Source organism: Dipodomys ordii, unplaced genomic scaffold (assembly GCF_000151885.1).
Source record: "Dipodomys ordii isolate 6190 unplaced genomic scaffold, Dord_2.0 Scaffold44, whole genome shotgun sequence".
NCBI classification, from domain to species: domain Eukaryota; kingdom Metazoa; phylum Chordata; class Mammalia; order Rodentia; family Heteromyidae; genus Dipodomys; species Dipodomys ordii.
In genome coordinates this window covers 4,932,858-4,949,165 of record NW_012267260.1, presented here as the reverse complement: position 1 = coordinate 4,949,165, position 16,308 = coordinate 4,932,858, and the positions used below count along the sequence as shown (strand labels likewise).

Sequence of the window (16,308 nt, the reverse complement as noted above, 5' to 3'; positions counted from 1 at the left end):
CTACTGCTCTATAGCGGTCTAGAAACACAATCCGTTATGATCCAGCACCAAGTAAAGACTCCACAATGCTTATTCTTCATACCTTGAAATTCTCTGGGGACCCTCAGACTAGTGGCCATTAAATAGAAATTAGAACAACTATGGCTGCCAAGTTGCTTCCAGTATAAACCCAGAGACAGACATTATTGTGTAACGCCTCAGATCCTCCCCTCCCTCTTCTCTAAAGCCACTGCCCTTCTTAAAAACCCTTCTACCCTTCGTAAAAACAAAGTATCAACATGACTTATTAGAATAAGAATTATTTCAGGTCACTCCATATTGTTAATAGATAAAGGGACAGTAGAATACCATAATCAAGAGAAATAGTTTTATAATGGAGAAGTGTCAACGTTATTAGTCAGGTTTATTAGTGCTTTGGAAGCAGATCCCAAGAAAAGTGGCAGAAATTCGATCAATTAAATGAAGGGAACATAAATTCGGCTTAATAAAACTGACTAAATTGCTTCTGGAAAAAATGCCATCAGGAAACATACTTTTATTAGCTCTGGAGGAGAATGAATTTGATGATCCAGTGAATCCTTTTCTATTCCTAATTTTGTATTTCCCATGAACACATTAGGAATCTGAGCAACCAAGCTAAAAACCCACAGAGAGCTGGCTGAAGGTGTCATAATGAAAGATACAGGGTCTGCTGTTATACTGGCACTGCCCAGCTGAGTGGACTTTGACCAAGTATTTAACCATTTGTGCCACTTCTTCACTATTAAGACGAGAATGATAAAAGCCATGTTGCCACTGGGCTGTTAGGGTCACATTTAATGTTACCTGGAGACACATAAGCATAGCATGATCAATCTCTATGCAACATGAGAGAGAGAGAGAGAGAGTGAGAGGGAGAGAGGGAGAGAGGGAAAGAGGGAGAGAGAGATTGAGATTTCCCAGGCTACAATCTTACTATGTCTTCATGAAAAGAAACAAATCAACAACAATTGCCAACTGGAGAATTAAATTACTATGATAGAAAAAGAAAAGCACATTTATGGGATAGTCAGATAACAATATTTCTATTTTTGACCCAGGATGATTAAATTCATTTAGTAGAAACCATTTAATGCTGAGTAGGATTATTTAATTCTTTGCTAGTACAAAGAATCCCTACAAAAAATACAAAAGCATGTGTCTCTCCACTGCATGATTTTTAACACAAGAGTCTTGAGGGATTATAATCTGTTGTGGGATTATAATCTGTAGCATAGAACACCCAGAAAGGTACATCACACAAAAAATTTTTGATTAGTAAGGTGTGAGATGATTTTTGCTGAGTATTTTTACCCATCCTGGTCCAGCAAGGTTTAACATGACTTTTTGTTAAAGGTATAAACATGACTCATTTGTTTAATGGGAATAAAAGTGGTAATTTAACATTCAAATGGGAACAAACTCAGAGACTTATGAAATCAAACAGTATCCAAAACAAAGGTAGAAATCAGCTCTATTTTTGTCCTTATTGAAAAAAATACTGAACATCCATCTTAGCTGTGATTACAGCTTCACCATCTTCACTGTGTACACTCCTTGTATATCTGCTTTGATTTTTTCTGATTAAATAATCACATCATTATTTTATCTTTTATTACATACCACAAAGGAAAGACCAGGAATTGATGGTTTGGGGTGCAGGGGTGATGGAAATTTCCAACAATCTCTCAGCCAGGTCCTGTGAATGATTAATAACCCTCCTGTTTCCTCCTCTTCTTACTTCTTGGTACAGACTCATAAAAATTTCTTGCTTTGTATTCATTTTTTAAGTCTATTGCATTATTGGGATTTTTATGCTGACTTCATAACCTTCAGAATAGTTACTCATAGCAAAACAGATCTCTGCTTTCAGAGAACAACTTTCCACTGGCCTCAATTTTAATGAATACATTTTGAAAGAAAAACATTTATTACCACTTGAAATAAACCTCCTTGAAAGGCCCACCCCTGCCCTTTCTCATTAAAATGACTTTCTTACTAAAATAAATGTTCTGGAGATCTTGAGGAAGCTAAGCTGATAAGGAATCAACTCTGGCCTCTGAACTCCGAGTCATTTGATGAACCTCATAGGTTCACACTGCCAGCCTTGGCTGCTCACTCCCTGTTGACTTTTTTCCTCTTTAATAAACTGTAGATTTCTGACAATTAAAAAAATAAAGAGCTTGTGACTTACATCTTTAACCTGTCATCGGGCTTAACAGAATTTGAAACGATGGAAGCTGGAACAAATCTCAACTGAGAAAAGCTATTCATCGATATAAAGAAAATGCAAGGGAAGTACTTCAAAATCTTCATAAAGAACACATTCTATATGTTTAAGACTTAACAGATACAGCGACATCCTGAAATATAAAGTTCAGTGTATCAAGGCAAGATATCAAGAATGAGTTTGTGTGAAGACCTCTCTTCAGCCAGAGAAGAGAAGTCTGAGGAATTATAGTTAAAATGTCCAAAGTCACAAGCAGAGAATTCATAAAAGATAAGCATCGTTTTCAGGAAAATAGATCTAGAGATTACGATATTATCTGGAATTTAGCAGGAGGGGGCAGGCGTGTAGAAGAGGAACTATTAAAGATGGGGAAGGGCACCAAAGACACATAGGTCCCATGGTTTCCCTTATTTGCAATAAGGGAAGTATCTGTCTGGGAAAGTAGAAAAAGGTCAAAAGCTATATACAGATGACCAGATAAGATGAAGTTAAGCAAAATGAACCCCAAGATAGGGATTCAAGTGGTTCTTTTCTTTCTTGCTATTGTTTCTAATATATCTACAAGGTACCATGTGATTTTTTGTTGTTGTTGTTGCTTTGTATGTCCCTCCCCCTCGGTATAACCTCTGTTTTCACTGTATTTGATGTTGGTATCATTTGGGGAGGGGAAAGGAAAAAACAAAATGTTTAAAAAGGGATACAGGTGGACCCACTGCAACAATGAGATGTACCTGTGAAGGGATGGGAAGGGGAAACAAAAGAGGAGGCTACAATGCTTGATAAGAAATGTGCTCATTATCTTGCCCATGTAATTGTAACCCCTCTATACAGTATTTTCATAATAAAACATAAAAAAACAATGAGATGTATAGGACACTGTTGAAAAATGAACTTTACAACTTAGGCAGGGGCGGGGAGAGTGTAGCTGAGGAAGGGCAGGGATGGTAGGGGAAAAACAAAGGAGGGGGCAACAATGCCTGATAAGAAATGGACTCATGACCTTGCTCATGTAGCTGTCACCCCTCTGTACAGTATTGTCACAATAAAAATCTTGCTTAAAAATGGGGAAGGGCACAGGGCAGAAAGGGTGAGAGAAGGCAGAATGTGGGAGAGTGACATCCATGTACGTCATACGCACATACGGAAACACCATAATGAAATCCGCTGACTTGCACGGCTAGCAGATACTAATAAAAAGATGGAATAATCAGAATTGTTGGGAAAAGAATAAATAGAAGTGTTATGTTATGTTAAACAGACACAAAGAGTAAGATTCTTGTAGAGACACACTGACATTGAATAGCAAGTAGAGTACCAAGGAAATGTGTGTGTGTAGATAGGTCGATAGATTGATTGACTGATAGATATGTTTAGAAAATTTGATATATATTTGAGATAGCTATAATTTATATTATATACATTATACAAGTATAATAATATATAAGATATAATGTAATAGATAAATATAAAATAATATATGATTATACATTTATATAATATATATTTATATAATTATATATATAATTTTTAAGTATATTGATTAGGTAACCTTTGAAAAAGCTCTGGCAATAAAATATTGTGAAACTGTACACACAAAAATACATTGTAGTTACATTAAACTCCATTAAGGTAGCCAGAGTTACTGAATATTTACAACAGCAGTGAAAGATGAGTTGATTCCCCATTTTATACCACTCTGCAAAATACAGGGACACTATGGCCTCGACTTGGTAGGTGCTTGTAACTTTTTGCCAAAGATGGAGTACTTAGTACAAAGTTGTGAGTGGGAGGTCTTGCCTTTCCTTTTGTAATGGATGATTCCCAGATACCAGTGGCCAGCAGGACACACCTGGCTGCTCCTATGGAGGAGGAAAGTATTCTTCCACCTGTGAGTCAAGTGATTTATAATTGTCATCTAAAAATATTAAGAGAAGGCGTATGATTTGTGAACCCACTGGGTAGCTAATGGAAAAGCTTTCTGGTGATCCAAGAAGGGCGCAGAGATGGTTATGATTCCTATGTAGCTGGATCTACTTTAAATACTCATTACACCTTAATGAACATACTTTTCTTTTAATTAGACATTGTGTTAAGACTGTTTTACTACAGGTGAAAATATCACACTGATCCAGGAAAGTCATGACCCATTAATAAATGCCTTCAGTTTCTCAAGCTTCCTAAAACCAGTAGACACAGCCACAAAAGAATTCTGTTATTATTTTTCACAGGCAAAGATTCAAAAAGATGTGCAATCTGGTTGAAGATTTTCAACCAAGACGTATTTAGGCTAGGACTAAGAGTATTGAAAAATTCTTCAAGTTCATGCTTTTCCTATTCAAACTATGATAGTTAAAAAGTCAGAGTTAATTTAACTGATTTTTCCTTTATACTCCTGTTACATGCTCATTGAAAAGTGTAGACTCACAAATAATAATGTTGACAAACTTGGTTTTGAAGCAGCAAACATTGGCCACTTCAAGGTGTGTCTGAATTTAGGTTTGGCTCGATGAAAATAAAGGAAGCTAATAACAATTGAATAAAAACTGAAAGTTTATTTCGGGTTTTATTATTATACTTCTTGAACTATTGAGATTTATTGCCTTTGGCTCTTATCATCCTAATAATAAATAATTACTATGTGTCCACATTTTTAAAGTCTTCTCACATAAACGTATTGAGAGTGTCTTTTAAAGGGATGTATTTTCCTAGGATGAGCAATTCAGTATATCTTTGAAACAGAGCAAAATGGATTAAAACACTTATTTCTGGGCAGCCAATTGCAGATTAGGAAGGTATATAAGACAAAAAGTTGCTTCCTTTAGTTCCATACCTCGAGAGACAGCTTACCTAGAAGGAAGAAGCTGCTCTTGTGGTTCCTGTCCAAGTATTTATTCTTTTCCTTGGAGACCCCAAAGTGGACGGCAAGCCGAGTTCCAGGGGAAGCAGTATGGGTCCTGACTAAAGCTTTTCTTTATATTCTCTCTCATTTTGTCTGCAAATGAGCTGGCCTGTCAGGGGAGTCCTGTTGTGGTGTGAGGTCCTCCAGGGTTTTCTAGCCGGGCTGTCCACTGGTACTATTTAAGCATCTTGAAAATACCAGAGCTCAGGTTTGTTTCTGAGCTTACAGTTTAGTTGGTCTGGGGAAAACCTCAGGCACCATGCAGTGGGAAAGTTTCTAAAGAATTTCTTCAGATAATTATTGAGCTGAAACCAAGTGAAAGGTAGTAAAAGCTATTCTTTTAATAATGATAAGCCACAAGATGCTCTCAGAAGTTTCATTAACTTTGGAGTTAGGTCCTTCTAATTTCTGCCCAGGGTGTTGTTTTTTTGTGGGGTGGGGGGAGGCGAGGAGCAGCTACTGGAGTAGGTGATCTCTATTTGTATCTTACTTTCACAACGGCTAAACTTACAGAAGTTATCCTTCTAAATCACAGAATAAAACACATCCTTGCAAAGAGCACTCATACCATATCTCTGGCCAAGCCACAAGGCTTTGCTTTTTCTCTGATGCCCGAGGACTGTGGAAATCATGTGAAGGTACCACCCCAGATTTATTCCAAAGATAATATTACATGGATAGTTGTGTAAATCATGCCACAGCTGTTCACTTAACTGTTGGCACCCCCAATAAAATGATCATTATGAATACTCAAGGAAACAGTGAAAACAAACATGATTTTAAAAAAAAAGTATCCATCCTACGGTAACCACTGTGTGATTTACAGCCAAATAATTGGGTATTTTAAAAGACAGAACTGGTGAGAGGGACAGTGAGTGATTTCTCATTTTTTTAAATCTTTCTGCAGTTTGTCATGATTTGGAGTGCATATTAATCAAAAGGCTGCAATTAAAACTGTCCGATGTCAAAAATTGTGGAAAATCTGCCATATGGAGTTTAACAAAACTATTTTTATATATAAGAACAGGGGTATAAAGTTGTTAGTAATGCCTTCAAAGTCAAACACATACATGGAAAAATTAGATGCATACTTAGGTTTGTCTGTCTCTCACTTTTTACTCTCTTTACTAGTATATAAAAAATTAGAAAAGTAACTTAATCATTAACTGCCTCCTTTATATTAATTCATAAAGATACAGGTTCTACTTCAATGAAAAAAGTAGTTGCTTTAAGCTAAGTGGGTCAGAATGCTATCAGATGCTACTAACTTTAAGGCTCTCACAATAGTTGTCAGGATACTGAATGGAAGAAAGAGAGGTGAAGCGCTCTTATCAGTGTACTTTATCAATTACCAAAATATATTTCCATCAGCCAGGAAGATAAGTCAGGTAACATCATTTTTCAAAGACATGCTAGACTCTAGATATGCACAGCCTGACATATTTTGGGAGCGACAGTCGGATAAGAAGTTAACAGGAATACCTCAGGTTTCAGAGCCTAGAAAGAATACAGTTCCTGAAAGCCATCCTCTGCCCCCCAGGGTAAAAAATGGTTGGAAAAACTGAAATGAAAGGACGTGTCAAGGTGCTAATATTGGCTTTCTGTGCTATTCCCCGAGAGAGTTCTGTGCCAGCTATGAAAAGAGGTCATTGAACTAGTTCAGACCTGGCATTTTCCTTGTTCCTTTCGGGGTCTACTAAGTACAGGAAAATCTGTTTCCTGCTTAAGAATAAATGACACGATGACCCTCCCAGGAGGAACGGACCCTCAGAGGTGGCTGCCTATGGAACATGGGAATGGCGTCCAGTTTTCTGCTCTTCGTGGGAAGTTTTGGAAACTTTTAGAACTGACAGATCCATGAAACCTCAATCAGCACCAATGAGAAGCCTCCCCAAACAAACACATCACGCTTAACTTCACTTTCCCAAGGACTTTCTTAGGGGCAAAATGGTTGCTAAATTATGTGTGTATCATGGGAACAAGGTCTGATTTCTATCCTTGCAAACCTGATGCTCATCTTGAAGGAAAGCAAGGTGTGTTCTACACCACACAGATATCTGTGAGTGCTGTTGTTTAAGGTGAACAGCAGGCTTCACATCTGTTTTCAGAGGAGTATGCGTGAGTACCCAATCTTGTCTAGGGTTTTTAATAATGCATGCAATGGCTATGCCATCTTGTTTAAGGGTTCAGGCTTATTAGAGCTTGCAAACATTCCCATCCTACAGCTATCATTTACACATACTCATAAAAATGCCTTTTTAATACTTTTCATCTTTCTTCCTCTACATTGTAAAATAAAAGGCACTGAAGGCTAGGTAGAATCTTTACCTGGTGTATTCTTGCAGACCTAAAGCTTCCTAAATGTAGCTTGGATTTCCTAAAACAGCATATGTTACTGAAGTCACTTGAATATCATTTGATCACTTCACTGGAACAAGACGCTGGGCCACACTCTCTTTGGCCCCAGCATTTCTGACAGTTCCTGGTATGTTGATTACTAGTCTTTAGCTAGAGTTTGCTCATCTCTAGACCCTCGTTTGGTACCCACTACCATAAAGTTTAGAATGGGTGCTGGTGACCTGGAGAGTCTGTGACATTTTCAGATGTGATTGTGTGAGTTCCTTTGGTACCAGAACCAGCAGGTCAGCTACAGAAAACCTAGCTTAATTGGAGCTGCCGACAAGCCAAGAATGCAATATTCATTACATACTTACAATGAACTTCTTGTCTGGAATTCAAATGTAATTGGTTGTCCTGTTTTGGTTATACCAAATCTGGCACATACCACAATGCCCAAGCAATGCTTTATATATTACGTACACATATATAATTTTAATTTTAGTTTTTAGCTTTTTTCTGAAACCAAGTACAGGCTGGGAAAGATGTATTTCCATGTGTGCCTGGTGGTCCTCTGTTTCCTGCATCCAGAGCAACACCGCTGGTGAGTGACACGGCTGGTGAGCCTCATATATAGGGCTGCCCATGGAGACAGCTAGAGCTGAGATGTTGCTGCACAATGTTAGGCAAACCCAACTGACCTTCTGTTCTGTGCCTTTTCAATATTTCTCTGGGCTTGTCCTGCAAACTTCTACCTTGTTGGCTCGATCCTCTGAGGAAAATTAACTTATTCTAAGAAGGCCACCTACCAACCAGTTCATTAGGGACATGGAATTATATTTTAGCACAGACTCGTTGCACATGGAATTATATTTTGGACATCTGTAACGTAAAGGTTGATGGAGATGTGAATAGCTACCTACAATGTACAAAAGATGCTTACTCTTTGAAATCCTAGAAGTGCTCTAGGAAAAAGCTTATTCCAGGGTCTCAGCTTTGAACAGATGTGTTGTATGTGTGTGTGTGTTGTATGTGTGCGTGTGTTGTGTGTGTGATTTTGGTAGTGTCAGAGTTATGACAAGCAAGACGCATTGTCTGAATGAAGGTAAGGGGAGTTTGAGGTTTACTTGCTTTGCACTCTTGGCATGGTCAGATGTAGTGTGAGCCGAAAGCGTAAGAGAAGTCAGGGTTCTAGCCAAGGAGACCTAACCCAGGTAAGAGCTCAAAGGCTTGGTTAGGAGTTTTTCATTTCTTCTCTCATGTTGGTTAGGGGAAAACATGATCAGGAAATATGATCTTATTGCATAGGCCAGGTTGTGTGAGAAACTATAATGAGAAAGCAGAGATATACATAAAATAGCTAGGAAGGACTGAATGCCAAAGGTGGAGACAGAATGAAAAGGAAAAGAAGCTTTGACTAGAGAAGCTTTGACTAGACACCCGGTTGGGGCGGGGGGAGGGGAGTGAGCGCGATTGAAGTACAGCACAGATGCACATGGAAATGCCAAACACACTTCCTCTTATAGGCAATTTAATATAGGCCGATAGGAATAAGTAAGTAAAGAAACACACACATCACCAAAGTCAGGCTGGCAAGGTCAAAAAGGAGACGCTGGTCTGCAACCTTAGTAATTTATTCTAATTATGAGAGGAGATTTCAATCATGCCCTAGCCACTCACAGATTCATTACCCGATAACCTCAGGAGATGGGACCCATGTATTGAGAGTTTTTTCAAGCTCTGTGGATATCCTCTACCCCCAACCAAGAGGGAGCATGAGAGGTGCTTCAGCACGCATCTCAGCCACCCTACTGGGCTGTTTAAGCTCCATCCACTCTAGAGTTGCAGCAGAGGCAGAATCAGAATGGCCAGTCTGGATTTACAGTAAGTTTCCAGTGACTTTGCTGCTGCTGCTGCTGCTGCAAGGAGCTCCTTTTAGTACCAGGGTGAGGAGATGATCACTGATCAAACATCGCTGTACGGATGATCTGACGGGGTGGGAGGGGCAGGATGGTGGGGGGGCAGCAGCTATATGGCTGGGAAGGCATACTGAGGGAACAGGTGAGGAAATCCCACCTTTGGGAATGGCAGGGGGACGTCAGGGGCTCTCCCGCGGACCTGTGCAGCCGGGGCCGGCAGCTCCGGAGAGGAAACATAATGGGGCCAGCACATACCTTGTGTCTAAACACTGCCCATTCACTGCTGAGTGCTTGCTGCTCATTAGGCCCCTTTGAGAGGCCCCCCTTCCTCAGAAAGGCAAGAATTAGCCTTGATTTCCATTGTCAACTCGAACACAATAGTCCTGTCTGCAAAAGGCATGGATTACAGTATCATTTTCAAGGCACACCCTGGCCTCCTAGGTATGGTTCCTCTTCCTTGGGTTCTCACATAATATTAACATAATTGCACTAACTAGAGCTTTGTGCTGCTACTATTGTGAAATCATTACCAAAGAGCCCGAGAAAAATGCTGTTCCCCCCCATCACAGAGATGGTTAGACTTAATACATCCATTTTCAGAAAGTATTAAAAGACGGTCATCACCTTAAATTTAAAGAGGTGACTGGTCCAAATAAATGTTAGAGGGGAGGAAGAGACTCCGATGGCTTTGCCAGGCATTTCTTCCACTTTTCCAACATGTATCTCAATAGGGAGAGGCTCCCTTTACAACCTCCTTATGGTAATTTTGACCTGAACCTACACATTCCTTTAAACCCAAGGCATGGACTAGGAAAACAGAAGCTCTCCTTGTGGCTGAGTCAGGTCTCAGAATGACCTGGGGATGTGGTTAAAATGCAGATTCTGGGCAACAGATTGGAGCTGAGGGCTGGGGAGTTTTAGCTTCCAGTGAGTACCCAGTGTGTGCTGTAGTGGTACTAATCTACGCAGAATCCTTTAAGGAGGATGGTCTTCAAAAGACAAAAATGAAATTGACTTTTCTGGATGGCAATACAAATTGGAATGCTCTTGAATGTCCTTAAGCATCGCTTGAATGTCTTCTGTGTACCAGGGCTGTGTGAACCAACCTTGCTCAGGAACCCTCCACAGGACTGAGTCACTCTTGTGTTTTGGTCCTGAGAAGGGGGTGGGGTGATTTGTTCCACCAAGCTAAGAAATCCAAGGGCTATGAAACCCCAGTGTGGTCTGGGACCAATCTAGAAACTTGGCATTTCAGATTTCTTCTTTTAAAAGTTTTTTTTTTATTGAGCATATGCAGATATGTCCAGACATAGCCAAAATAGGCCTGCGTAGATGCTGATCTCTCAAATAGAATTGAAAAGAAACATGGTCCCACCAGGCTGGAATAATCATCAGTGAGATAAAATACCGAATATTCTGCAAATGCAGTGCTTTTTGCAAAACACTGCGTAAAGATTGCTTCAGTTATTGGAACTTTTTTTAAAGAGGAAAAGACCAAAAAAAATAGTACCATGAAGCTGGTAGGAGAGGGAAGGAATGCTACTTCCAGGATGGGAAGGAAGCATAGTCTGTCATATATTTCTACGTGTCATGGGGGGCTTATTCTACCTAACTGCACCCTAAGGTTCTGATGATCCTGAAACCTGGAGGCGGCCACTGTCAGGCCAGCTGAGGGCAGGAGAGTGAGGAGAAGAATTTATGCCATCCTATCTGCTCCTTTTGAATTTGATAGCCCCCCTTCATCCCTGAATTTGCCAAACTAAAGGAGTCAGATACATGTCCTTTAGAAGAATGATTTGATTTGGTTGATGGTAGGTTTTTGCTGAAGCCAAGAGCAGGAGAGAGGCCCCAGGCCCGAGCTTGCTCTCACCTCTTTTGGGTGCTCACAAAAAAAAAAGTCTAATGAACAAAGGAATTCAGACATGAAAGCCTGAAAAATAAATATGCAATTGTGTTAGGATCCCATGATTCATGTTTTATAGTCACATCCATGGAATGCACTGTAAATCCACTGGAATGCTGTGTATCTGTCTACACTATGGAGGGATGTTACATAATAGAAACCCATCCACTGGCTGTGGAGAACGCCCATCATTTATTTCCCTGCACTATTGTTTTGCAGGTGGAAGAAGCTGGCGCCCTTCTTAGAGACGAGAGCCACCTCATGTCACAAACCCACTCCACCTGACTTAGTGTCAGGTGCCATGTTTGGCAGATGGCACGCGCTTGCCCAGACAGGAAGCTTCATTCTCTGCCAGTCACTCTCAGAAGCCAGCCTAGTTCTTGCTTATGGATCTCAAATATCCATCTCATGTTAATAAAGAGACCAGCTTCAACCAGATGTCGAGTTTTTCCTTCAAAATTCAGTATGGCCACATTGATATACTACGCTTTGTACGTGTCTGATTGTGCATGTGTGCTTATAGGTTATGGATCCAAAATTATTGGGATCAAAGGTCCTGAGGCCTGCGTTCTGTAGAGTGCAGCTTTAACATAAAGGCGTGTCACAGAGGTTCAGGGTGACACAACATTTGGTGAGACTGCAGGACCAATGCACGGCCAGCACAGTTCACTAGTCAACCAGTATCATGAACAGTGTCTACTTAGAACAAGACAGGGTGGTGCAGGACCAAGGCACGGCCAGCACAGTTCACTAGTCAACCAGTATCATGAACAGTGTCTACTTAGAACAAGACAGGGTGGTGCAGGACCAATGCACGGCCAGCACAGTTCACTAGTCAACCAGTATCATGAACAGTGTCTACTTAGAACAAGACAGGGTGGTGCAGGACCAATGCACGGCCAGCACAGTTCACTAGTCAACCAGTATCATGAACACTGTCTACTTAGAACAAGACAGGGTGGTGCAGGACCAAGGCATGGCCAGCACAGTTCACTAGTCAAACAGTATCAAGAACAGTGTCTACTTAGAACAAGACAGGGTGGGGTAGGCACAAGTGAACAGCACAAGAGGAATACAAGATAACCCTTGTGTTTAGTCAAGGACACAGTGCAAAGGTCACATCCCAGGGCAGGCTGGAGGCTTTATGGGATGTCATGTAGCGAATTCAGACTTGGGCATATTTTATGTACAGGTTTGGAAAATCTGTATATGTTTCCTCTTTTATTTTCCTGTAGTAGTCTAAGCTGCATATTGCTCTTTTTTTTTTTTTCTCATACCAGCTTTAGCTAAGCCTCTGTGTAGAATCCCCATAGAAGGCAACTTTCGGTGGCCTTGCTTGTCAGTGTCACCTGGTCAAGATAAGGAGTTCTAAGCCCTCCAGTGCACAGATCTACGCTGGCATCCTGACAAGAGCTGGGAGATAACCTCTGTTTCATCGCCGCTCACTCTCTCTGTCCTCAGAGCTCGCCGTCTTCACACTACCTCTCACCACTGACCCGATGCTTCCTTCATGCCCGGCGATGGCCAACTTCCCATCAGGTATCCCCTCACTGCTATTTATTCTGCAAGGTCCCGCAAACCACGGTCCCTGCCCACCAGTAGAATTCTCCAGCACTAAAAGTCTCCATATTGGACAGGTGGGAACCATGGTGACCTGCACACTGCAGGGGAGAGCAAAATGAACTAAAGGACTAAAAGAAGAAAAAAGTGCAGATGCATGTTTTCCTCACACCACACACACCAGTAGTTAGTTGTTGAACTCCAGTGTGCCCCCAAATCATGATGCACGCTGACCAACACCGGGAATTAACGTCATCTCCTTGGATCCTGAGACCCTAGGGCTCCCATTGACAGAGTCTGGGGTTTCCACCGTAGTGATGAAATGACAGTTTATGCGGCAAGAGCCTATGGGTGATTCGGTCTGTGCTTGTGAGAGGCGATGGTCCCAGGAGACCTCAGTGTGGGTGCCTTTATCCCAACATTCCTTATCAGCCCCCCACAGAAGCCATGAGGACAGAGACAGACCTGCACAATGGAGGAAACATGCAGAGAATAGAGCAAAACAAGTGCTTCGGCCCATCTGTAGCATTTCTGTTCATTTCACGATTCGTAGACTACTTTTACTATATTAACCTTTGTCATCAATTGCTCTGTTCCTATATGATTATTCACTGTTGACTCCACCAAGATACCCACCAACTGATCCAAAAGTTTAGATGGAACACTCATTGTAAGTCTAGTATGGTATTGACTCAGTGATGTATATATAGATACACACACACACACACACACACACACACACACACATACACACATCTCTAGAGATTACACTGGGTGAGGATGCTGGAATTGAACACTTCAATGTCGCTAAGACAGTAAAACTAATCTCTGTCTTGTGTGTCTGCACATGCACATAAGAAATCATATGAGGATAACCAGTGATGATTAAATGAGTACGATGAAGACATGAGAGTTTGGAACTGTAACTTCCCAAATGCTACGGCCAGGCCCACAACACACCCAACTGATCCAAAAACCTCTTACACCCAGGAAGGGCAAAAGCCATTGAGATTCAAGTAGTAGTGCACATGAATGAACTACAGATTTGACTCAATAGGAAAAATAAACCAGAGTCAATACAATGGAGATTCACAGCATAGGCTAGAACTCGGTTGAGACTTTAGGCTGGAAGGACATCCTCTCCCCCGCAGCCTCTCTTCAACAGCAATGATGAAAGACAGAAGATGCAAAGCATGCTGCCTCAGTGCCCAAATAGGCCATGATCCCGCCAGTACACTTAGAGCAGCGAAGTCCTGTACTGGGAGTTGAAACTGACAGCTCATCTGTCTGGTTTCACTAAACTCTACAGAGCTTCACAGTTTGGCAGGGGTGAGACTCTTGTCAGCCTCTCAATCCATTCCAACAAGGACACCATGGGAAATGGAAGGAGGCCATTCACCAGCCTTTCCGAGGGACTCCTAGCTCTAAGTGGACTAAACCCTCCTTGAATTCGGGAAATGAAAAAGAGGCTTTTCCCTCTCTCCAGAATCCTGAGAAAATTATTTCCATGACACATCCATATTGATGGCATTAGGTAAGGAAGTAAATAAACAGGTAGTTGGTGATTTTTCTCTATCACTGAATGATACTGGCTGATTGTTGTTGAAGCTAGAGTCCCCTTTCTGTGAAAGCACGCGTGTGCACACGGGCGATCACACACCCACATGCTTACACATTCTTACACACAGAGGACCTGTCCTTCTTCATGAGAAACACTTGTCTTAGGAGTTGCTGGGTGCTCAGGATTCTGAGCCGGACTGGGTGAAGCATGGGAATAAATGGTGCAGTGACTCTCTGGGAAGTCACATTTGTCCCCAGAACTTCAGTCACCTGGAGACCACACCTCATCGCTTGCTTTAGTTCAGTCCTGACAGTGGAGGATGAGTGCAAAAATCTCATTTGAGCAACCAAATTTGAATTATCACCCCTCACAGCAATATACACCTATATCTATATCTCTCTCTATGTGATCTGTATCACTCGTGGCAGATATATATGTGTATTAGATGCTGACACAGTCCCTCGTTCCTTATCATTTCTGTTGATTGTGGGATGATACCTTGTCCCTTCTTTATTTGTCTTCCTGGGGTGTTATAATCTTGCTTTCACTTGGATTTTCTTGTAGGAAAAGAAGGATAGCAGGATGAAATAAAGTCATTCCTAGGTGAGGAATTAGGTGTTTTTTCCCCCCACTCCTCTTTTTATACACAGAACATTTCTGCTTCTTTTGCCACACAAAATTCACATGCACACAACTCCTGGAATTTTCAGTCATAAACCCACAGACACACAGACACAGACACAGACACAGACACAGACACACACACACACACACACACACACACACACACTGAGTACCAATCTACAAACTCCCAGGTGTAAAAGAAAGAAAGAAAGAAAAATCAAGCCAGGCTGAAGATGGAGGTAGGTGGAGAGATGGCACCAAGTGGATGTGTAATCAGTAATAAGAAGTACATGGATCCCCAGAATGAAAAGAAATGCCCCCCATCACAATTGTTCAGGACTCCCCCTTCCCTCCCCTTCCTCCCCCTCCCTCTCCCTCCCATTTTTGATTTATTAACCCTGAACAAAGAGGTCATTGCAGGGTCTCAGAAAACTTTTCTTGGGGAGGGGGGGCTGTCTGCTCATTTTTTCCCTCCCTTTTTATTTTTTTAAATTTTAATTATTTTTTTCTCTCTTGGCCATTGATTTGGCCTTGAATGAAGACTCTAAGCCACCCCCTTCGGGGGCCTATTTCCTTCACTCCTTCACCCATCTTTCCCTCTCCCCTGCCCCCTCCCCCCTCCCCCCCCCCCCCCCAGGAAGCTAGGTGTCCAGGGATCGAGACCTCTGCATTTCTTTGCTCGTTTAGGGCAAGAAATGGAAGTTTCCCGCGGGGCAGGAGCATGCAGGAGGCGCCTACCTTCAATTTAGTGCTCGGGTACCTCATGGGTACCCTGGCTGAGGTCTTATTGGAGACGGCAGCCTGTCTGAGGTCCTCTAGCACTGAAATAATATCATCCAGCACGCATCTCTTATCCTGATTCCTCAACACACACAGATGGGAAAAAGTATAGTTATAGCCCTTGTGCTTCACCTTCATGCCGAGCACGGCGCGGTGGGTCTGCAGCACGCGCTCCGCCTGGAGCAGGATGTCGCCGCCGGGCGGGGCGAGCAGGATGAGGCGGCCATAGCGCCCGGGGGTGTGCAAGTCCGAGTAGAGCTGGCTGCGGGACTGGTCCAGCGGGAAGAGGCTGCCGGCCAGGCTGCGCTCGATCTTGGCCAGGCTGTGGCTGGGGGCCACCAGGCGCTCCAGGTCGCCCTCGGGCTGGAAGCGGCGGAGCGCGCTGAGGCCGAGGGCCGCGGTCAGCACGGCGGGCACGGTGAGGAACAGGACCGGGTGCCGGCTCACGCACAAGCCCAGCCCGCGGCAGCACGCCCG

At 42.3% G+C, this 16,308-nt stretch overlaps 1 protein-coding gene across 1 annotated transcript in view; it reads right to left on the bottom strand.

Annotated features, from left to right (window-relative positions):
- Ptchd4 (patched domain containing 4) overlaps positions 1-16,284 on the bottom strand; it is a gene marked incomplete at its 5' end in the record, with an annotated part of 95,726 nt that extends 79,442 nt beyond the window's left edge. The window contains one exon of the mRNA XM_013019157.1: positions 15,790-16,284. Coding sequence (XP_012874611.1) covers positions 15,790-16,284 — 495 coding nt within the window. The remainder of the gene's footprint in view (positions 1-15,789) is intronic.
- Between the last annotated feature and the right edge of the window lie 24 nt (positions 16,285-16,308).